General features: G+C 41.3%; 1 protein-coding gene across 1 annotated transcript; it reads left to right on the top strand.

Moving 5' to 3' along the window:
- Positions 1 to 1,407: 1,407 nt before the first annotated feature.
- Positions 1,408 to 21,682, top strand: racgap1 (Rac GTPase activating protein 1). The gene is made up of 17 exons (XM_061789933.1): positions 1,408 to 1,603; positions 2,615 to 2,706; positions 2,961 to 3,163; positions 3,276 to 3,418; positions 5,517 to 5,586; positions 5,676 to 5,729; positions 7,148 to 7,225; positions 7,387 to 7,504; positions 10,121 to 10,263; positions 12,286 to 12,450; positions 15,017 to 15,112; positions 15,352 to 15,550; positions 16,778 to 16,883; positions 16,968 to 17,100; positions 19,194 to 19,317; positions 19,399 to 19,495; positions 20,856 to 21,682. The coding sequence occupies exons 2-17, from the start codon at positions 2,622 to 2,624 to the stop codon at positions 20,926 to 20,928; spliced, it is 1,887 nt and encodes a 628-aa protein (XP_061645917.1). The 5' UTR covers positions 1,408 to 1,603; positions 2,615 to 2,621; the 3' UTR covers positions 20,929 to 21,682.
- Positions 21,683 to 24,947: the final 3,265 nt, after the last annotated feature.

Here is a 24,947-nt window from a genome sequence, read left to right as displayed (position 1 = left end):
TCGTGCATGTTTAGGCCCTAAAAAATTTGATGTATTGTGATGACAATGACCAATAAGAACAATAAGAATAAGATGAATTTCTTCAATCACAACAATAGGGACCTTGCAGCGGCCACTGCTCAGGCCCTAAGGGTGAAAAGAAAAAACATGATAGTGGTAGTTGTTATTTGTTATTCATTATGCTTTACCTGCATATGTCAATTACTTAAAGGTCCCATATTTTACCAAACCAACTTTTTCTAATATTTGGGAGTTATATTTGCTCTATGGCGGCTCAGTAAACATGTGAAATAGGAATTAAAATTGTCCACGCATTCCTGAGGTCCAGATTATTTTCTGCCGACAGGCCTGAAATCAGATCAGTCAAATTTCTCGAGCTTATCTCCGTCACTCGCGAAGATCCCCACCTACGTCTTCGCTCTTGAACCAGCGCTGCCAACATAACAAACACATGTGCTCTCACAAATGTGTCTTATACCCAGAGGCAACCAAACACAGGAAAGGGTTTGTTCAACTATTGTTTAACTTATCATAGAAAGGGCGAGGGCGTTCTCAGCTAAATATGGGAAAAGCGGACACAAAACTGGGTCTAACAGAAGTAGCTTTCACAGGGGCCTTTTCTGGACAATTGTATGACAAAACTAAGGTTTGTTTTTAAATGAAATTGACACTTTTATCATAAGTCCATGTTAGAGAGTCACTCTATGGAGATCTAAATAGCCAAAATATGGGACCTTTAATAAAAGCTATCTTTCTTATCCATCAACTTTGTTTTTGTTTTTGGGGGTCCAGAAATCAGGGGCAATTCTAGGATCAGAAGTTTAGGGGTTCTGAGGTCCCAGGGAGGCAAGATAACTTACACAGTTTTGTACATTTTAACGCAATTTCATGCCCACATTCCTGAAAGAAAAACCGCTAACACAGTCGTAAAGTCATGATTACAGTAAAGTAGCATGATTTTGCCTAACAAGGCTATCTAAAACTGGTTGTCCACACATTTCTGGCTGTTATAGACCTTTTCATAATATTTGTTAACAATGCAGTGCCAGGGCATTTCCGGGTGGCAGAAAAGGGATTGACAACTGCTGATTTAAACTTTGGATACTGACGTCATCCACTTACCTGCTGAAATGTAAATTACAACACCGGCAAAGAAAATCAAAATAAAAATACAACACCGGCTTAGGGTTTAGGGCGAATTACCTTAACATCTCATTTTCGACTGACAAGTCACACATTTAAACGACTGAGTTAGAAAGCAAGGCTCAAATCATAATTGCAGCCCTGTTCTCACTTGCTCTCCCTGCGTCAAATAACAAGAAAGATCTATTGATCAGTCGTTTTAGCATCTGCCCTGCGCTTTAAATTTGAAGGTTTTAACCGGAAGCGTACCGTGTATTTTTTTTGGGCATGACGTAGCAAGAAGCGGCAGAGTGAAACTCCTATTGGCTAGCGGCGAAATTTTAAATATACACGCGCTCGTTGCGGTAGAACCCAAACGCAAACGGAATAACTGTGAGGAGCTGGTTGCTGCTGCTCGGTCGGTCGGTCGGTAAAAAATAGTGGGACACCGCTCGAGTGGGATTCAACCTTACTGGAAGAGGTTTGTCGCCAGACATTTTTCCAGCCCCGCTTGGAAAAAAATAGCTAAATAGCACTCGCTGTTTCTTTTTTTGAAGGGCGCATGTTTGAGAAACTATCTGACAATGAGTGCACTGTTGTTAACGTCTACCTCACTAGCCTAACCGTCGTGTACTTGTCTTCACTGGATTGTATGTAACGTTGCGACGAAAAACAGACTGTTTTAATCAAGCTAAACAAATAGCGAACGTCACAATGCACATTTTGCTGTTTTATTTTTCCTTTTATTTATTTATTTTTTTAATTTAATAGCCTGCGTGGTTGGAGAACGGCTAATCCCGCAGAATATTTTTAATGCTGTAAAACTCGAACGACTCGAACTGGAACAAATGAAAGTAGTGAAGTGGAATAGTATTCCTTCATACGGTTCGCTTAGGTTTTTTTTTTCTCCCCGTTTGAAAAAGGTTGCGGCCTGGTGAATCTCAGGAAAAAGGGAAACAGTCAAAGAGGCAACAAGAACCGGACATAACTTAAAATCAGAGGTCACCAACATGGTGCCCACTGGAACCAGGTTACTCGGGTAGCCCCTAAAGACCAAATGAGTAGCCTGCAAGCCTTTTATATGAGAAACAAAGCTACCTAGCTCAGTACATTCCTAGGAAATCACCATGTCCTAGAAGTGTGATTTTTCTAGGACTATTGTAGGAGTGATCAGTCTATACTTTAACAGATTCATAGAAATTAAGTGTTTCATATGTAATGGGTGCCATGACATGATCCCTGTCTACACATAGATTAATATAATTTGTAATAACATACTTGCCGGTCATTTGACCAATTTGCTATATCAGAGGTGTGTGTTAAACTGGTCGTCCATCTTTGTCTTTTCTTTAAGCAAGCTTTAGTCATCCTCTTAACCAATCAGTGTAACTAAAGGAGTGTGTGTGTGTCTCTCTCTCTCTCTCTCTCTCTCTCTCTCTCTCTCTCTCTCTCTCTCTCCCCCTCTCCCCCTCTCCCTCCAACTTTTCCCAAGGAAAACCATGGAGAACGCCGTGTTGAGCCTCCAGAGTTTATATGAGAAGATGCGGTCGCAAATTGAACTTCTCAACGAGGCCGTGGAACCCAGTGAGTTTAAAAAATATATATATATATTATTGAGCTTCCCTGTCTAAATCTGACACATGACGAAACTCAACTAAACTTATGGAGCACTTAAAAAAACAGCCACGCCTGTAATAAAGTGTTGTACATAAGTTGAAATGTGAAGTACAAATAAAGGACAGAGTAGCAGCGCTGTTGTAACAGGCTGCCAACACACATGCGCTGCTTTGAAGTTCAAAGAAGACGTCGTTAAAAAAAACTATTCGTCTCTGCACCAGGCTTCATTCTCATGGCTCAGAACTTTGAAGACTGCCGATGCAAGTGGCTGATGGCGGAGGAGAATCTAGAATCCTGCAAGGAGATTCTGACCAAAACTGAGACCGAGAGGGGGTCCTTGGAGGTGAAATTGAAGCATGCCCGAAATCAAGTGGATGTGGAGATTCGGCGGAGGCAGAAGGCTGAGGCTGACTGCGATAAGCTGGTGTGTGTGTGTGGGTGGACTGCACAACATTTGTAATCACGCATGAATGGATTCCCTTGATGTTTGTCTGCTACAATGTTGAATGGTGTTTGTTTCACAAACCTCGATGCAGGACCGTCAGATTCAGTTAATCAGGGATCTTCTAACAAGCGAGGGCTCTTCGAACAGCATCCAGCTAAGTGCAGAGCAGCGCTCGGCTCTGGCCTTCCTCAACACTAACAGCCAGGGAGCAGCCACTCTGAATACCAGCCGAAGGTGACAATCATATTTACAGTCTTTTCTAGGGATGTCCCAGTCTGATCAATCACATGATTGAAAATCGGGGTCGATCACATGATTTTTAGTACCTGTATAATACAAGTGATTGAAAGAGACTGTGTGTGTGTGTTAGTGACAAACATAGTATCCCCTCCGTAAGCATGCTTTAAACTGTTTGACACCCAGTTGTAGTTTAGTGTAAAACTAAATGCGCAACAAAAATAATTACACACATTTTATTTTCCATACATGCAAATCAGTCGCCTTTTGGCGAAATACGCCGTTTTGAACTCCAAATAGGCCATTTACGTGAATTGTTTAGATCCGATGAGTTTTTCTTGGGGGTGGGGGTCGCCATCGTTGACGTCATAGGCTGTTTCGTACTCCTTGAATGCTGGCAGCTAGATCCAATCCACACATCCACCATCCACACAGATGTAATTTCTGGATTTAACTCCGCGGCGGACTAATATGCGCGCACATCGGCCTGAGGTTCCGCCTGTGCGCTCGGGACCTGCTTTCTTTGGGAAAAGTCACAGCAGTTGACGAGATCAGCAAAAAACACTTCTGCCGCTTCTGCTGTTAAGAAGTAACGCTACTTTTACTCTGTTACAATGGTCTAAATGTCGCTCGCTACTTTAATTGCTCAAATATTGCTTATTTATCAAGTATTTCGTGGACGAGACTTCGGCTTTGGCCGCTGTTTCCGTAAATCCAATTTAAGCGCTAGTGACGTTTAAGTCTAGTGCACCAGTCAAACGACACAGTCACATGACCTCACACATCGTCTTCCATTGGGTTTCCCGGGCATAGGTATTAACACTAGATAAGCCAGCCTGCCTGATTGTTAGGAAGGTCGTCATTACCATGAAGTCAATGGCGAGCAGCTCTTGTTTACATTTAGATGAACAAAAACAACACCTGTTTTGAACATCCCACAGGTGAACAGGCTAATTGGGAACAGTGCCATGATTGGGTATAAAAGGAGCTTCCCTGAATTGCTCAGTCATTCACAACCAAAGATGGGGTGAGGTTCACCTCTTTGTGAACAAGTGCAGGAGAAAATAGTCAAACAGTTTAAGGACAATGTTCCTCAATGTACAATTGCAACGAATTTAGGGATTTCATCATCTACGGTCCATAATATCATCAAAAAGTTCAGAGAATCTGGAGAAATCACTGCATGTAAGCGGCAAGGCCGAAAACCAACATTGAATGCCCGTGACCTTCGATCCCTCAGGTGGCACTGCATCAAAAACCGACATCAAACTGACTCAAACTCTGGACAACACCCGTCCGTCAATATAGCTGAGAAAGTTAGAGTAAGCATGTCATTAACAGTATTTATTAAAGTAATTTAGTTTAATTTAGTTAGAAACCGGCGACACGGTGGTCGACTGGTTAGAGGGTCAGCCTCACAGTTCTGAGGACGGGGGTTCAATCCCCGGCCCCGCCTGTGTGGAGTTTGCATGTTCTCCCCGTGCCTGCGTTGGTTTTCTCCGGGCACTGCGGTTTCCTCCCACATCCCAAAAACATGCATGATAGGTTAATTGAAGACTCTAAATTGCCCGTAGGTGTGAATGCGAATGGTTGTTTGTTTATGTGTTCCCTGCGATTGGCTGGCAACCAGTTCAGGGTGTACCCCGCCTCCTCCCCGATGATAGCTGGGATAGGCTCCAGCATGCCTGCGACCCTCGTGAGGAGAAGCGGCTCAGAAAATGGATGGAATGTTGAATGTATTAAGCGACGGAGCGATGTTAAGGATTATGATTACAACACAGAATGAACTAACTTCAAATTCAGAATTCGGGTGGGGTCAACCTACCACGCATGTTTTTGGGATGTGGGAGGATACTGGAGTGCCCGGAGAAAATCCACCGAGGCACGGGGAGAACATGCAAACTCCACACAAGTGAAGCCGGATTTGAACCAGGGTCCTCACAGCTGTAAGGCAGATATACTAACCAATCGTTCACCATGCCGCTTAACTTACAATTTTTCATTTGTAAGTTATGCATTTTCAGTGCAGTGTTTAGGAATGAATCAACTATCAAACCAAACGTCTTCCCCTCTTCCATTCTTTTACTTTGTCTAGACTGACCACCATAGATGAGTCCGCCTCCATCTTATCAGATATCAGCTATGACAAAACTGACGACTCCCTTGTAAGTTACTTTTATTGAATGTTCAACTAACTCTTTCGTCATCAACATTAACTATTAAGTCATGTGCAATTGTGCTTGATCTGTAATAGGATTGGGACTCGTCCGCTGTGAGGCCAGTGCGACTCAGGAAGCGACAAAAGAGGGTATGTGAAGTACTTTGGTGTAGGCATGGCAGAGGAGAACAAATAGTGATGCACCAAAATGTCAGCCGCCGAAATGTTTCAGCCAAAAATATCCGTTTTCGGTTTCGAGCCAGAAGACATTTTCCACAGAAATAAAACTGCTGAAATAACATGCAACATGTTGATCACTGACAGCCGGCGTGCGAGTGCATACACATCAGTGTAAAGAATTATTTATTATTAATAAGCAATGGCCTGTAGAGCTTTGCTGAATATCCAGTTGAATTGACTGGGAGGTCACTTATTAGATACACCCTACACTCACAGTTTGATAATGACATTGTGCCATAGTGCCATAAATCAACCATACATGTGAAATAAGCATGAATGTTAAATAACATAAATTCAACCAACTTCAAGTAACATAAACACACTAATAACAAAGATGAATGTCTTTTGACTGTAATAATTCAAATTTGCATGTCACAATTAATTATAGGAACAGTGTTCAAAGCCCAAACGGAGCGTCCCTATTGTTGCACAACCTCTCTGCTTTCAGCTGTTCGGGGGTGGAGTGCACACTATTTTGAGGCAGCTGCCCCTCAGCTACCTACAAGCTACAGCTAGCATGGCTAAATACAATGTGAAGCCGCCGAGGCGAACTCGCTTCTCACATCCATTGTCAGCGCAGCATAAGTCACTAATCTTCGCCTCCATGTCAGCAAACTACACTTTTTGGGACAAGTATCGTACTAACGAAGAACAGAGGGTGGGACGAGACAGATCACCATGCTAATTGATAAGCTATCATAAAAAGTCGCAAAACACCGAAATAATTGATTGTGTGGTACAGTACACTTTTGTGATTGATACGGCTGTAACTGCGTCATAGCAGAGGGCAGACAAATTTGAAGAGCAAAATAGCAGGCAAATTGGTATGCATTTATTGTGGTAAATACTGTAATATACGACAACAATAGCCGGCAACAAAACATGTAGCGGAAACAAATTAGTATGTCACCACTGCTATGTCATTTGAAAATGGACCTAGAATTTAAAAGTACATTAGTATAATACAATATAATACGCTGAAATACGCATAGGCGAGGGAGAGGCTGTTTGGGTGTCGGTGGACTCACAAGGAGGAGGGGCCGGCATAGACTGGAGGGAGCAGAGTGGCAGAATCTAAGTGCACTGTGCGCAGTTAAACAAAAAAAAATAATGCAATTTAAAAAAGTGAAGTCTCATCTTTGCAACCAGCCAATCATGTTGCAGGGGGACTCCCCCCACCTAAAAAAAAAAAAGTGACAATTTATTGAAAACCTTGAGTTTTTAAAACCGCGGTAAACCTTCAACACTTTAATCTGCCCATGCCTACTTGGGTGCGTTTATTTACAATGTTATGCTTGTCTGAAGCATACATGTCTTATGCATTTCAGCGATCATCTAGACATCATGTGGACGGCCCTTCAGGTGTTTCTAAAAGAACTCGGTCAACAGGTGTGACGCAGGAGCGGGTAAAATATTATTTATTTATTTTTTAATACATCCTGGCTTGATGGAGATGATCTGCAACCAAAATTGAGTGGCATTCAGCGAACCTAGACTCATCACTGCACCTAATTTTAGGCTTTTATGTTGTTTGAATGAAATTAAGTTCATCTTGGTTTTATGACAGGCCAATGAGAGCCTGGTGACCACCACCACTGTGACTGTCCCGGCAGATGGCGGACCTGTTGAGGCAGTTTCTACTATTGAGACGATTCCTTATTGGACTCGTAGCAGGAGAAAGACTGGTAAACGCACTGCTACAATTTACTGTGGCCTTTTTTCTTTGTATACATTTATACAGTGGTGCCTTGAGATACGAGTTTAAGTTGTTCCGTGGCTATGCTCTTATCTCAAAACATTCATATCTCAAAACATATTTCCCCATAAATTAAATGGAAATGCAATTAATCTGTTCCAGTCCCCAGTTTTACACATTTTTTAAAAAGACAAGTAGCTATATATTGTAAAATATCGTGCTAAAACATTGGAAAGGAGACAAAAATATGTGAAGATGCGACCCAGTGCGAAGGTAGAGGTGGCAAAGGCCAAAACAGGCATATGATGACGTATGCCAGGTTGGACACTAAAGAAATGCAGAAAAATCTATACAGGTAGGCCAGAGAGATGGGAAAGATTTGCAGCAGTTTAGTGTCATTAAGTATAAAGATGGAAATGTGTTTACTGGTCTCAATCGTGTGTTGGATAGATGAAAAGCATACTTTGGAATGATTAATGAGGAAAATAAAAGCGAAGAGTAGAACAGGTAAGTGTGGTGGACCAGGAAGTAGCAGTGATGAGTAAGGGGGAAGTTGGAAATGTACGAAAGAGGATGAAAAGTGGAAAGGAAGTTGGTCTTGATGACATATCAGTGGAGGTACAGTATGGAAGAATCTAGGAGATGTGGCTGTGGAGTTTTGGAACAGCTTGTTCAACAGAATTCTAGCAGGTTAGAAGATGCCTGAGGAATAGAGGAAAGGTGTGCTGATGCCCATTTTTAAGAACAAGGGTGATGTGCAGAGCTGTGGGAACTATAGAGGAATAAAGTTGATGAGCCACACAATTAAGTTATGGGAAAGAGTAGATGATGTGGTTCTGTTGGGTTCATCAAGCCGTGACCGCCAACTCTCACTGGAGCAGTTTGCAGCCGAGTGTGAAGCGGCTCGGATGAGAATCGGCACCTCCAAATCTGAGACCATGGTCCTCGGTCGGAAAAGGGTGGAGTGCCCTCTCCAGGTCGTGGATGAGCTCCTGCCGCAAGTGGAGGAGTTCAAGTATATTGGGGTCTTGTTCACGAGTGAGGGAAGAATGGAACGGGAGATCAACAGGCGGATCGGTGCAGCGTCTGCAGTGATGCGGACTTTGTATCGGTCCGTTGTGGTAAAGAAGGAGCTAAGCCGGAAGGCAAAGCTCTCAATTTACCGGTTGATCTACGTTCCTATCCTCACCTATGGCCACGATCTGTGGGTCGTGACCGAAAGAACAAGATCCCGGATACAAGCGGCCAAAATGAGTTTCCTCCACAGGCTGTCCGGGCTCTCCCTTAGAGATTGAGTGAGAAGCTTGGTCATCTGGGAGGATCTCAGAGTAGAGTCGCTGCTCCTCCACATCGAGAGGAGCCAGATGAGGTGGCTGGCGCATCTAATTCGGATGCCTCCCTGGTGAGGTGTTCCGGCATGTCCCACCGGGAGGAGACCCCGGGGACGACCCAGGACACGCTGGAGAGACTACGTCCTTCGGCTGGCCTGGGAACGCCGCTGGATCTCCCTGGAAGAGCTGGATGAAGTGGCTGGGGAGAGGGAAGTCTGGGCGTACCTGCTAAAGCTACTGCCCCCGCGACCCGACCCGGATAAGCGGTAGAAAATGGATGGATGGATGGATGGATGGATGGATGGAAAGAGTAGTGGAGCCTAGACACAGCACAGAAGTGAGTATTTGCAAGCAACAGTATGGTTTCATGGTTAGAAAGAGTACCACAGATGCATATTTGCCTTGAGGGTGTTGACGGAGAAGTTCAAAGAAGGTAGAGCTAAATTGTCTTTGTAGATCTAGAGAAAGCCTGTGACAGCGTACCCAGAGAGGAACTATGGTACTGCATGCGGTAGTCTGGAGTGGCAGAGAAGTATGATAGAATAGTAAAAGACATGTATGAGGGCAGCAGAACAGTGGTGAGGTGTGCTGTAGGTGCGACTGAGGAGTTTAAGGTAGAGCACAAAGAGAACGTCTGGCTTTGATTTATGATTTAAGTTTGGAGGGTCCCTATGAAAGTATGAAATGTATGGAATTTGATTTCATGAATTTCTGGGTCTGGAAAAAGTGGGGAAAATTGTAAACTATTGTATGGAAATATATTCATGTTTCCAAGACTCTTAGAACAGTTCTATTTTCTAAAACAAACACAAAAATTATATCTTTAAAAAAAATAATAATTGGCTTTTACTACTCAGAAGAGTGGTTATGGTTTGCTACAAGTACGTATAGAATTTGTTGGGAAAACAGTTTTGATACAAAAGCGCAAATAGCACATCTGACTTTGATTTATTTAAGTTGCTATGAAGCTGAATTAAATGTGTGCGCGTCAGTTGACTTCATTTCATCACATCCCCATTTGAGTTGCCAGTCCTGTGACTCCAAAATGTGCATAAATGCTTAATTTGTGTACAGTTTCACACATTCTCCCGAAGTTGTTTTTGTTTAGTATATTTTGGTTAGTGTATTCCATAAAGGGTATTCTTAGGCGGATGTAAAAAGTTATTGTTCTTTATTTTTATTTTTTAAATGACCACATGCACCCCTCTGTTCCCTTATTAGGTTGTGTGCTACTTTTTATACGTCATTGCTCATCATATTTGTGTTCGGCTCAGCTACCATGGAGTCGGACTCTGAATCAGTCACGTCTGCGGATGTTTTCAAGCAGCCCATCAACCCAGAAGTTGAGAAAAAAAATGAGCCCGCGACGCCGCAGAAAAACAAAGGTGTCCGTCAGCATGAGTTTGTTTCCAAAACGGTAAGAATACTTATTACTAATACTTAAAACTATTGTTCAATCTCTTTTAAAATATGTGCTTTCAAGGCTCAAAATATTGTTTCGCTTTGAGGAGCGGTTTTGCTCATTTCTTCGTTTGAGGGGGAACTTTCTAATTTTGAGGAGCAATTTTTTGCATGTTAATCGCACAGGAACGCAAAGCAAGGGTTTTATTAAACAAAAATACCACAATACAGGGATCTTGTTTGCTCTGCCTCCTACTTCTGAGAGACACAAATATGAGCAAGAACGCATAAAGCATAGTGAATCTGCATCCACAGATGCACACCATTGCTTACTCACATCTGTATCGGTTGCTGAAGTGGTTCAGTGAATCATAAACCACCAAAACTACGAGGTTAACACTTTGCATAAAGAAACTAAAATACATTAAAATAAAAAAATAAGATGCTGTACTTACCATTAATGCTGAGAGTGTGGAAAAAGGCAAAGAATATTCCCGGCACACAAGCACTATGCACTAGCAAAGCAGACACACTATGGTGCTGGGGACAAAATGGCGGATGAGGCACGGGCGTCGTAAAGTCGAAACGTCGTAGGTTGAGTACGTCGTAACTCCAGGACTTCCTGTATCTTTATTTTGAGATTATAAGCAGAAGATAGCTGGGATAGGCTCCAGTACGCCCGTGACCCTAGTGAGGATAAGCGTAACAGATGAATGAATGAATTAATGAAAGTTGCAGGGACTCATTGTTTTCATGATGTGCATCCCGGGACTCACACTGTCTCAAGTGTAAAATGATCTATGCAATATAATGGGCGGTTGAATGTAGGGCTGCTGCTGTCAAACATTTTAGCATTTGATTGACCGACTGAAAATTCTATTGAATAGAGTATTTGGATAAACTATATTTTTGCATGGTTTAAGAGCCATTATGAATTCGAGAAAATAAGACCCTTCACTTGACAAAAGACCAATTGGTCTTTTTAAAAAAAAAAAAAAATCTTTTATATGTATATATGCATCCATCCATCCATTTTCTGAGCCGCTTCTCCTCACTAGGGTCGCGGGCCCATCCCAGCCGTCATCTGGCAGGAGGCGGGGTACACCCTGAACTGGTCGCCAGCCAATCGCAGGGCACATAGAAACAAACAACCATTCGCACTCAGTCATGCCTACGGGCAATTTAGAGTCTCCAATTAATGCATGTTTTTGGGATGTAGGAGGAAACCGGAGTGCCTGGAGAAAACCCACGCAGGCACGGGGAGAACATGCAAACTCCACACAGGCGGGGACGGGATTGAACCCGCGTCCTCAGAACTGTGAGGCTGACGCTCTAACCAGTGGTCCACCGTGCCGCCTATATGTGTATATATATATATATAATCTTTATTTTCTAAATTCACATTGTTCATAAAAGATAATTATAAACATTAAAGGCATGGACATCCTTTGTGCAACTTGACTTAAGCAGCTAGCAATTTAGCAGACGACATAATTGAGTAAATTAATGGCTGTGCGTTCATGAGTTTAGACCAGCTGTTCAATTTATTCCTACGAAAACAAAAACAACCACCAATATCCTTCATTGTGTGGGTACATGATTCCTTTTGTCACGTTTTTCACCTACATGACTCAAAAGTGGTCATAACTACGATGTGGCCGTGACAAATGAATTTGACACACCTGCTCTAGGACATGCGCCCTTGCACTGATTGGCTGCTGCGAAGGTTTTTGGGACAGTTGTCGCGGTTCAATCCGCTATATGCAGAATATCACATGACCAATGCGGGGAAAACAACAATCTCTGATTGGCAGTATTGCTTTCCAATGTGTTTTATGAAGCACGAAATGCAAATTTTGACACACTAATTGCGATGAGAGACTGGTTAATTCGAGCCTTGACTTTATTTCTCAAGTCTTAGTTTGTCATCCTTGCACAGGTCTAATTGACTTAAAGAATCTCATTTGGAGCCCAGATTTAGTTGACCTGTTGTCTCGCTTGCAATCTCCTCCTCACTCGCATCATTTGGCTTTTCCAGGTCATCAAGCCCGAGTCCTGCGTGCCTTGCGGGAAGAGGATCAAGTTTGGCAAGATTGCCTTGAGGTGCTGCGACTGCCGGGTGGTTTCGCACCCAGAGTGTCGGGACCGATGCCCTCTGCCCTGCATCCCTATCCTGGGAAGTACACCTGTAAAAATTGGGGAGGTGGGCCACACATTCTTTCATTTAAAAAAAAAAATATATATATTTATAGATATATTTTAACATTTAGCCCTCTTGTTGTCCATAACACAGCACAATTACACTGGTTATGTAAAGATAGTAGGGGTGTAGCAATTCATTTATTATATCAACATATCGATTTATATTCCTATGATCAAATTGGATCAATCGGTCCTCAACAAGTTAGCCTTCCGGCTGTAAATGTATCTAATTAAATCCTTTAAAATGGTAATCGATTGTATCAATACTACGAAAAAATGCATTGGATTTAAGCATGGCAGACTTCATATTAGCTGCGTGTTCTGAGCATGTTTAATGATAAATATGTTACGTTTTCATGTCTGTAATGTCGCAGGGGATCATGGGAGTATCAAATAGTTTTTTTGAGTGGGCCAGTCTGAGAAGCAAAACACATTTCCCGTGATCCAGGGGATCATGGAAGATGGGCAGTGCAGGAAATATCTCTGCACATTGAGCTGAGTGCTAAACTTAACCAGTCAAATGTCCTGCGAAGCTGAAATCAGAAATATGGTTTTACTATTTACTATTTTGGTTTTACCATAATAAATTATCCAGGATAAAAGATGACTGACATGCATAAAACTGTTTGCTGACTGCGGTCGTCTACAAGTCGGGAATACAATTCATGAGAGCTTTAAGCCACTAAGTTTATGTATCATTAAGATCCAAGAAGTAAGCGAGGCAAACATCAATTCACGAGAGATTTCAAACAGGCTTTCCTCATGACGAGTACAAATTTCCATCTCGGGCCTACTGCAGTACAATATAACAGATAGTTGTACAGCACGAGCTACTCAGAGCTACGCAGCCACTATTGGGTAGTAATAAATATGATTAGAACGTTTGGGTAGGGTTGGGCATGGAGAATCGAGAACCGATTGGAACTGGAACTAACATTCTGTTTCCCCTGGACTTGTTCAAATTTTAAAATTTCGGTTCCCAGTTTCGATGCCTACTGTCTGCCGACTCCCGAAGAAGAAAGTGGGGAAAACCAACGAAGAAAAATGCAAACGAAGATGTGATTGTGCCCAATGAGTGCGGCGAACAAGTGTTTTTAACTTTGTTAAAATAAATGACCGGTCGCCTCAGTGCAACACTTGTAATAAGAATGTATTGTGCAAAGGAGGCTTTTGCGATGTGTAGAAGTCTGACGTGCTCCCTCCCGCTCTGAGCCTCAGGCTACACCGCGCGGAACTTCAGTCAAGTCAAATTGGGTGAATGAAACGATAAAATTTGTCCATGCCAACATTGAGGCAGCTAACAAGTTAAGTCTTAAAACCAACATAAGAGCTGACGACAGACACAAATATAAAATATGCATTATTTTACCATACTGGAAAGAAAGTAGAAACGGTTGCATTACAAGCTTAACATTGAGCTAAAACTTCACCAGAGGTCAAACTAGCAACTTTACATCAGAATTGAATTGGGACAAAATTCACAAACGTTGTCTCACAGTCTCACAAACGCTAACCTTGTGCCTCATCAGTGGGTTGGCAAAGGAATCAATGTTTTAGGTCATTTGGTTCCATCCACTACTCTTTTACATGCCGTCTCATTTTACTTTTTCACCGGTGTCGTATTAAGTTACCTTTTCGTGCCAAAATGCTGAGTTCCGGTGCGTAGCCTTCAAAGTAAAAAAACAGGAATCAAGTTAAAACTTAACCATTTGACGTGATGGAATAGTCGCAAAAAAAAAGTATTTTAACAATGCTATATTTATCTCTTTGCTGAAGCATTAATTAATGAATATTAAGTCAATTAGGTTAGTTACACACATATTGCCTTTTAGGTCATAGGTTTGATATTGATACTGGTTATGAAGAACCCTGAGTGAAATGTTCATATTAGTCTTTGCTGCGAGCTGCTAAGAAAATGGATGTTCATTTGGACATCCCTTATTTAAACCATGCAAACTTTTTGACCCGGCCCCCTAAAAGAATCTGAATCGAGAATTGTTTTGTGTTCAACTGCAGTAAGCGTGTTTATTTTTAACATTTCTTAAATTTCTATGCTGAAAAACACACACAGCAGGTAAATTTACTGTTAATCCAACCTGAAGAGAGTTGCACTTTATTCAAATAAAATGTGAATGCATTTTCCATTAATGATTGTTTATTGTATATCTATCATTAATTTTATCTGATAGCTTTACAAGAAACAAAAGGAATCCAGGAAATTTCACCTGCCCTGTGCAATATCCAGGTTTTTTTTGTCTAATAGGTTACTGAATCGATTCAATCCACTGAATCGTTTCTGACTGTGTCGTTCTAAATGTCGTCGTTGATTCGAATTTGTTAAAATGAATCATTGTAACCCTAAAAGATAGGGTGACACACTCTGTTGATTGTTGGATTAAAAAATGGTCAGTTGCATTTGAATTGGGTAGAAAGGTACCCTTCCTCAAATAACGCCTGGGTACTTGTGTATTACTTGTGATCCTTGGTTGAAATCAGAATCATCTTTATTTGCCAAGTATGTCCAAAACACACAAGGAATGCGGCATATGAAATGTGTTCGTGTCCAGGGTGTGCTTGCAGACTACGTCCCAGCCGTTTCGCCAAAGATTCCCCCTCTCGTGGTCCACTGCATTGCTGAGATTGAGCAACGAGGTTTGCATGAGGTATGTGGGCCTTTTCTCTCTTAATGATAATGTGCATTCAAGCTTCACATCCCAATTGCTCTTGTTCTATCGTGGCTGCTAAAGGATCTATTATATACTCTATCCTCTCTTCTTTAATTAGCCCCCCAGTTGTTTGACATTGGTTCTTTTGTTTCCCTCTTTTAGTTTGTCTAAAACCATGTATACTGTAAACCTACGAGGGAAGATGAAACTGTCATTAACAGCCTCTGATTTTTCAGGCTGGACTGTACCGACTGTCTGGTGCTGATCGCACAGTAAAGGAGCTGAAGGAGAAGTTTCTACGCAGTAAAACTGTTCCTGTGCTGAGCAAAGTGGACGACATTCACGCTATCACTGGACTCCTCAAGAACTTCCTCCGCAACCTCAAGGACCCTCTCCTCACCTTCCACCTGAACCGTCAATTCATGGAAGCTGCTGGTAATATAGCTAGCCGAATCTTAAGAGACATATTTTGCTTTTTTTCACAATTGAATTCTTTAGTCATTAAACTAGTTGAGACTGGATCAAGTACTGCACTCCATTTTGCCTCAATTGCATCAAGACAATATCCAATTGCACATAAATTATAAACCAAATTCATTAGTTTATCTCACATTCCGAGCATTTTACACCACATTTCCCCTTAGCCCTTATAATACATAATATACAGTATAATTGTGTTTTTTGACGGTTGTTATTTTGGCACTGGGCTTGTATTTCTGGGGTGTTGTGTGCTGTTGTAGAAGACTGTTGTCTTGTAGCGTCCCTGTGGAGGAAAAGGCGTCCGGTTATTTATAATGTTGACGGCACCTCATATGTGTTTAGTAAAGATGATGTCAGATAGGGATATTTAAACATTAAGCTTATGGATTCACGATGATGAACTGCTCTGCAGTAAGTGAGTGATTATAGGTTACAGCGCAGGGCTCGAAGTTTACCAATTCCCGATTGCCCGTGGCAAGTAAAAAATACGCACACGGGCAAGCCAGTAAAATACATAACCTCTAGATGGCAGCAGGCCGGCACGGTGGCCGACTGGTTAGAGCGTCAGCCTCACAGTTCTGAGGACCCGGGTTCAATCCCCGGCCCCGCCTGTGTGGAGTTTGCATGTTCTCCCCGTGCCTGCGTGGGTTTTCTCCGGGCAGTCCGGTTTCCTCCCACATCCCAAAAACATGCATGAAGACTCTAAATTGCCCGTAGGCATGACTGTGAGTGCGAATGGTTGTTTGTTCCTATGTGCCCTGCGATTGGCTGGCAACCAGTTCAGGGTGTACCCCGCCTCCTGCCCGATGACAGCTGGGATAGGCTCCAGCATGCCCGCGACCCTAGTGAGGAGAAGCGGCTCAGAAAATGGATGGATGGATGGATGGATAGATGGCAGCATACATTTATAAAATGGGAAAGTTTTTTTTCATTTTCCCCTATACCCATGTATAATGCGCACTATTGACTTTTGACAATTTGTTTGGGGGGTGAAATGTTAATTATAAACGAGAGATTACGGTACCTCGTAGTTTTTATTTGTATTTAATTTTCATTTCAAGCTAATTTTAATTAGCTTGAAATGCAAAAAAACATAATAATCTGTCAATGTGTTTTGCGTTCATGTTACCTTCAATTTAAAGTAACATTTGCTCTTATTGTATGCGTTTTTTGTTGTCTCAGAGGCTCCAGATGATGACAACAGCATAGCACTGATGTACCAAACTGTCAGTCTCCTGCCCAATGCCAATAGAGACACTCTGGCCTTTTTGATCCTCCACCTTCAGAGGTTAGCGGCTGCCATCTGCAAGACAGATTTCTTTCCTTTTGTGTTTCATCAACAATAGCCACTGTCTGTGATGACATATTTCAGAGTGGCTGAGAGTTTTGACACAAAGATGGACATCAGTAACCTGGCTCGGGTGTTTGGTCCCACGATCGTGGGTCATGCCGTTCCCAACCCGGACCCCATGACCATTTTACAGGACACCAAACGGCAACCAACGGTATGTTTGTTGCATTGTCAGCTCAGCACATCTTGACTGTATCAAATATTGTTTGTTTATAACAGAATTTGAGATTCAGACATGGATCAAAAATGGAACGTCTTCCTTGGGATAGATCGATTATCGACCGGGCTGATATTCAGCATTTTGACCCATATTGACATTGGGCTTTTTTAAAATCCGACATCCGAAAAAAGATCAATTTAAAACTGTAAACTTCAGGGAACTTTATTCATATTTTCAGTTAACTTTGAAATGCTGGTTCCACTGGGAATGCCCTGCATTCTTTTTATTTGTGAACTTAAAACAAAGCTAAGTGAAAGATGCACATTTCCTTTACTGTATATTGGAAATTTTGGAAAACTATTTACTGTCGAAAACTTTATGTAGCTCTTTGTTTTCATTTAACTCTATAAGACAAGCTGCTGAGCAAGGGAGCTCTCTGCACTTTTAGTTAAACATTTAAAACAGACTTCTGTTGCCAAAGATGGATTAAAAAAAAAAAGTTGAAAATCTGAAAAGCCGTTTAATTGACATGCCTAAAGCCATGTAAATTAAATGTTGGAGTTAGTACTACTTAAAATTTTGGCCCCAATATTTTACCTTTTTCTGCAAATTAATATGTGCTCCAGATATTGCTTATCATCCTTGACTCCTAATAGTCTATATTGGCCCTTTATATCTCCTCCTCTAGTTTGGGCGAATTGTTTGAGGCTGTATTTTACCAAATTCCATGTACACACCCTGCCAAAAGCTACAGAAAACGTTGACTCGGCACGGCTGTAACACAGATTGTTCCGGATATTGGGGGAGAAAAATAATCCAGCATCGGACATTTCCGGCCAGTTCGGCACTGTGTCCGGCCACTGTGACAAAAAAAGCTACTTGGGGGTTATGCTATTATATAATTTTACAATGCTCTAAAAAACCATGTCCAGTGGGATACATTGTGGTTAACTATGAATTGGTGTATGAAAGTGTGTGTGTGTGTGTGTGTGTGTGTGTGTGTGTGTGTGTGTGTGAGTGAGTGTGTGTGTGTGTGTGTGTGTGTGAGTGGGTGAATGGGTGAATGTGAGGCTTTGTCAAGCGCTTTGGGCACTGATGGTGTAGATCAGGTGTGTCAAACTCATTTTTGCTGCGGGCCACATCGTACTCTTGGTTTCCCTCGGAGGGCCGTCATGAGCAGTACATGTTCAATTGCCTTATGTTATTACATATACACAAAAAAAAGCGATGAATAACGATATTTGAAACCAGAAGCCAGTAAAAAATTAATTCAGTTTATTTTGAAATGGGGATTGGTAGCAAAAATGTCTGCAATCAACGTTCTATAAAAGGGAAGACAATTTGCAATGTTGCTATTTTAGCAAGAAACATGAAGTTTCTTGCCTATGTTAATAGTTATCACCCTTAATATATCAAAAATGATGATCCTAAAACACTTTATGATTATAATATTACTGTGGAACCCCTGCTATTCACAGGGGATAGGGATCAGGCTGGACTGTGAATAGTTAAAAAATGTGCAGATAATTGACGGCCATTATAATTGCATTGGGGGGGGGAGTGGTTACAGGCGCTAATACTGATTAGTGGCTCGTGCTTGCTAGCTAGCTACGAGAACTAATATGAATTGCAGGACACATTGACCATTAACACTTCAAATGTAAAAACGTCAAGGTAATAAATATGCGTGCTTTAATTCGGCACCATGCAGCATCGGGTCTTGTCTTCCCCGATGTACCGCTCCCCACAGATAGGAAAAACCGCGAGCCTGACTGCTTTTAGCCAGCAGCAGCTGCACGGTGGATGGAAGCATTTTACGAAGCGGGGGTCCCCCAGGTGGTACCAATGTTTTTAAGCCATGACTGCGTTTTTCAATTAATAGTTTGTTAAACAGCTAAATTAGCAACTTGGTGAGTTCACAAATGGGAACAGGTTTAATGTATTTCTAGTTTGTTGTGCACATCACAAAAAAGTTAAGACTCTTATTAAAAAAAAAAAAAAAAAAAGATTTTTTAAATCTCCTTTTAGTTCAGCGCATCTTCTGAATCAAGTTGCCAAAAAGTAAGTACTGACCCCCATCTGCTCAGGTTGTGGAGCGTTTGCTGAACCTTCCGGCGAGTTACTGGGCCCAGTATGTGAAATCTGAAAATGTGCAGCCACGCTTGGATCACTTGATTATCCAGAACTCAAACTGCTACACCCCCGAGAGAGGTGAGCATTCATCAGGAAGGCCATCTTTCTAAAGGAGGGGTTGTCCCGGGGTCCTAATCTTTACTGTTGCTTCTGTCCCAGTGACCTTGCTTGGCCCCCTTACTCCAGAGCAGCAGATGAATAAAACACCGTCTTCCAGCTCACTGTCGCAGCGCTTTAAATCCACGCTGACACCCAGGTAAGCACTGAGCCTTCTGACTTGTACATCTCTAGTTGTTGTCTGCTCTGAATCACTTGATAGTTTGCAAATTTGGTCTATTTCCCTCCACAACAAACCATATGACATCACTCTCTTAAATTAGACTGGGTTTATACTGCAGCTCCAGGCGCTCTAATTCTGATTTAATTTTAATGCCTCTATCTGAATTTTCGGGGACTATTTCCATGTTTCAAGTTATGCATAGTCAATTTGGCTGTCTTTACACTGATGGAACGCCTACCACCCTGTGTTAGATGTACCCCAATTGCTGATATTAAAGGTGAGGTATGGTTTTGTTGGCCCAGGCTGACACTTCCCATTCATTGATTTGAATGAGGATAAAGGCCTCTTTATACTCCCACATTGCATCACGTGACCGCATTGGGCTGCGCGGCCCTTATGTGACACTTGATGCGCACACGGCACAAATTGTCACCACGCGCAGAATGCCATGTAAATTGGCTCTCGTGATTGACGCCTTCTTGATCTAGGTCCCTTTGTTCTAGCAGGCAATGTCCCACGGTCACGATTGTTGTGGTTTTATTCCGGAGCGTAAAAACTGCTACCGGAATTGGCCATAAAGCCGTAGCGACACCCCCGACTTGGAGGAGAACTTGCAGCACATTTTCAAAGCAGCGTGCGTGGGTTGCACTCAAGTATAAAGGCAAACTGCGTGCGGGATAGGTGCAGTGACGTCAGCGCGGTCATCCTTTACCTTTGCTTTCCTCCACTGGTCACCATTAGCAATTATTTTCCTTGTGATTGACACACCTATAATGTAGCACATTTACATCACATTTAATGGGCTGCTTTTCTGTAATTTAGATTTATCACAGATTCAATGGTGTGAAGCTCACATTGGTATACGGTAGAGCTGTGAATTTATACTGGCCACACCTAAAGAATTGTAAGGTCTCTGCGTTTGCTGTAGTTTACATTTTACACAGGGTGTTTAATGCGTTAATTTGTTGTCGGTGGCTATATACGTCAGTCTAGGTATTACGATGTTACATAGAAGAGGCCTAATTCTGCATGATTTCCATGCATTCTTTCACTACTCTGCCTTGACACATCCAAATTGTGCCACTTCAGCCGAAAACATCTGAATTGTCACTTGAACCATGCAGTGTAAATCCAGCCTTTGCCAACCTGAGATGAATTGGATTAATAGTTGGATGTCTGCCACAGAGATTTGTATTTTTTTTTTTTTTTAAATCCCCACTCTGAAGAAATTACTTTTTTTCTTCTAGCTTTAATGTACTTTAAGTCAGTAAAGTTTCCTTTTAACTGACCTTATCATTGTAACTGTACTGTGATTGTGTTTTTGTTTGTTTTTTAGATTTGGGAGTAAGAGCAAGTCAGCAGCTGCACTTCCTCAAGGGAAGTTCTTTCAATCTCCACTACTTAAATAATTCAAATAATTGTTTTTCCCCTCTGCAACACTTGTTTGTTTTTGTCTGACACCACAAAGAGATGTACTTTTGTTGTTTTACCTGTTTTCAAACTGCCTTTTTAGTTTTTAAATCAGACTGAATGACAATGTTCTGTACACTTTTTATAAATGTGCATGTTAGAAGTATGGAAAGCAACCTACACTGACCTGCCTCAACATTATGACCTCTTGCACAGTGTGATAGCCAATGCAAGAGCTGTATCACACATTTGGACTCTACAAAGAAAATGTTCAGTTTTGATTGACACTGTCAGAGAGAGTCATTTAACAATCTTTATTGTGATTGTAGTTTGCAGTTGAGTATCATGCTGAGAGCCGTTTTTAATATCTTTGACTCGTGACTAATTAAGGTAACCAAAATAGAATCAGTTCCATTAATTTCTGACAGTCAATCAAAATGGAACATGATTATATTTGTAAAGGCAGAATATTTGTTACAGCTTTTGTGTTGGATAGCATTACAATGTGCATGTGGTCTAAATGTTATGGCTGGTTTTTGAATTTCTCCATTTAATCTTAGACCACTTTTCAACTCATGTGTCACTCAGAAGTTGAAGAGTATTTTGAGGCATTTCATTATTGAAGGTACACCTGGCTGTTTTAAGTTTACTCCAGTTGGATGTTGAATACCTTTAGAGAATTGTTCTGTAGATGTTTGTTGTGTACTTTCTTACTTTAATAGTTAAAATACAGTATACAATTTCTAAAATTCATGTAAGCGTCTCATGTCATTTATACTTGTTTTCAGTGTGTACCCCGACTCTTGCCCGAAGATAGCTAGGATAGGCTCCAGCATGCCCACAACACTAGTGAGGATAAGCTGTACAGAAAATGGAAGGATGGAGTCCAAGCACAGTAGTTTTTCAAATTATCCCCACACACTGATTTTAAGCCATAGTACACTCTGAATACCGATGGTGGTGCAAGTACGCACATTTCTTAAAACCATGGTGCCAGACTGATTCATTGCATACCACAGGGATTGTGGATACATTTGCATATGTCAAAATACTTGAAGAGGTCACATTGCTTTAAGCTGACAAAGAAATGCCCTTGTAATTCGTGTTTCAACAAGACGACTCCAAACACAACAGTAAGCGAGCAGCTTCTTTATCGACCAATCAAATTTCAGTTATGATGTGGCCAGCCCAATTATTAATTCACTAGAAAACTAAATAATAATAATAATAAAAAACACTGTTTCTGAGGCAAAAACAAAAAAATGCAGATGTGTGGAATGCTGTCAAACCATCCCGGGCTGGAATACTTGTTCACAGGTGCTATAAGTTGGTTGGCTCGATGTGAAGCAGGTCATAGAAAGTTGTTATACAACTTGTAGGATTCACAGGAATGCTAAATCCTAATGATCTTTCAGTTAACATTGTAAATATTTGAGTTTGGAAAGAGGAATGCACACACTGCTATATTATTGAACAGTCCCATATTTGTCTATCTTAATTTTCTGTAGTAATCATCTTACTTATGTGAAATGCTTGCAAAGCATTGAAATTAAACATTTTCAGGACTTCACTCACATTTTTAATCATGGGTGTATATACAGTATGTGCCAAAAAATTTGAATATCGAGGGGAAAGTCAATTTCTTTCAATTTCTTTCAAAAAGTGAAACTTGTATATTAGTTCACCACACACAAAGTGAAATATTTCAATGATTATGGCAGAAGGAAAAAATAAATAAAATATCCAGTGTTTCACAAAATTAGAATATTTCATGTGACCAACAGAAAAGGATCTTAAACAGAGAAATATTAACCGTCTGAGAAGTGTATTAAAGTAATATGGCCTCTGTACTTTGTTAGGCCTCCTTTTGCATTAATTACAGCATCATGGAGGTGATACATCAGCCTTTGGCACAGTTCAGGTGTTATTGTAGCCTAAGTTGCTTTGATATAGGCCTTCAGATCGTCTGCATTCCGGGGTTTCTGTTCCCTCATCTTCCTCTTGACAATACCCCATATAAAATGTCAAAGGGGTTAAAGTCAGGCAGGTTTGTTGGCCAATCAAGTACTGTTATTCCATGGCTATTAAACCAGGTATTGGTAGTTTGGGCTTTGTGGGCAGGTGCCCCAAAAAATTTGTCTCCAAAAACCTCGTCAGCAGCGGGAAGTATGAAGTGCTCTAAAGTTTCCTGGTAGACAGCTGCATTGACTGTGGACTTGCTAAAACAATGGACCCACACCAGCAAATGACATTGCTCCCCAAATCATTACTGACTGTGGAAACTTCACACTGGACTTTAAGCAGTTTGACTTTTGTGCTTCTCCAGTTTTCCTCCAGACTCTGGGACCTGGATTTCCAAATGAGATGCAAAATTTACTTTCATCTAAAAAGAGGACTTCGGACTTTTTCTCCTTAGCCCAGCACAGATGCTTCTGATGTTGTTTTGGGTTCAGGAGTGGCTTGGCACATGGAATTCTACAGCTGTAGTGCATGTCATGCAGACGTCTTGATGCACTGACACCAGCCTCAATCCACTCCTTATGAAGCTTCCCAGATTTCTGAATCGCTGGTGCTTGACTATCCTCTCAAGGCTGTGGTCACTTGTGCAACTTTTCCCCTTCCTCAACACTCTTGTTAATGTACTTTGATACAGTGCTCTGTGTGCATCCAGCTTCTTTTGCTATTTCTTTTTGAGACCTTTTCTCTTTGTGGGGGGTGTCAATGATGATTTTCTGCACAACCGTCAATGTAGCACTCTTCCCCATGATTCTGAAGCCTACTAAGCCAGACTGAGACCATTTAAAGGCTGAGGAAAACCATGTTAGTTAACTTACAAGATTGGGACAAAGGGAGCCTACAATGTTGTACTTTGTCATTATTCTAATTTTGTGAAATACTGAATTTGTTTATTTTAGTCCATATGCTTTCTGCCATAATCATCAAAATTGAAACAAATAAAGGCTTGATATATTTCACTGTGTGTGGTGAACTAGTAAAACGGGTTTTGCTTTTTGAAACAAATTATTGAAATGAATGGACTTTCCCTCTATTTGAATTTTTGGGCACATACCTGTACTGTACATATGTATATTACATGTAGATATACAATATAAAATTTGTTTATATACACCGGTTGAAATAAGTATTTCTCTCACTAAATATACAGGTGCTATTGACCTGAAAGTTACACCAGATGTTGAGAACAACCCAATAATCCATACTTTCAAAGAAAGTGGAACAAATAAACTCAGAAATTAAATTGTGTGTAAAATGACACAGGGAAAAAGTATTGAACAGATGAAGAAAGGGAGGTGCAAAAAGGCATGGAAAGCACCTTAAATCTATCAATAATCAAATGGCAATCCAGCCCCTTGTCAGTACAAAATGAATATCAGCTGGTTCATCCTAATTGATGGCCTACAAAAAGGTCTCATTACCAAAGGTGTGCATCAAGACATCTCATGATGGGTAAGAGCAGAGAGCTGTCTCAAGACCATCGCCAACTAATTGCTGCAAAAAAAATAACAATGGCATTGGTTACAGGCGCTCATTAACGCTTCTGAACATTACAGTGAGCACGGTTGGTGCCATAATATGTAAGTGGAAAGCCAATCATACCACCATAAATGTGCCTCCATCAGGTGCTCGTTGTAAGATTTCTGACAGAGGAGTGCAAAGAATAATCAAAAGAGTTGTCCAAGAGCCAAGGACCACCTCTGGAGAGCTTCAAATAGACCTGCAATAAGCAGGTACTTTTGTCACAAGGAAAACAGTGAGTAATGCACTCTGGCGCCATAGCCTGTAAGCACACTCACCATGCAAGACCAGATTGGTGGGGGGAAAAAAACATGTCAGAGCTCATTTAAAGTTTGCTGAGCAACATTTGGACAAGCCAGTTAAATACTGGGAAAATATAGTCTGGTCGGATGAGAGCAAAATTTAACTGGATGCCATAATGCACACCACGTTTGGAGGAGAAATGGCACTTCACATTACCCGAAAAATACCCTACCAACAG

The sequence above is a fragment of the Phyllopteryx taeniolatus genome, chromosome 1 (assembly GCF_024500385.1).
Source record: "Phyllopteryx taeniolatus isolate TA_2022b chromosome 1, UOR_Ptae_1.2, whole genome shotgun sequence".
NCBI lineage: Eukaryota > Metazoa > Chordata > Actinopteri > Syngnathiformes > Syngnathidae > Phyllopteryx > Phyllopteryx taeniolatus.
The sequence above is the reverse complement of the archived record's forward strand: the minus strand, read 5'-3'. Positions and strand labels throughout refer to the sequence as shown.

Coding starts and splice junctions, on each gene's coding strand:
- racgap1 (XM_061789933.1), top strand. CDS start 2,622: ATGGAGAACGCCGTGTTGAGCCTCCAGAGTTTATATGAGAAGATGCGG. Junction 10,264..12,285: donor ATGAGTTTGTTTCCAAAACG/GTAAGAATACTT, acceptor TGGCTTTTCCAG/GTCATCAAGCCCGAGTCCTG. Junction 12,451..15,016: donor CACCTGTAAAAATTGGGGAG/GTGGGCCACACA, acceptor GTTCGTGTCCAG/GGTGTGCTTGCAGACTACGT.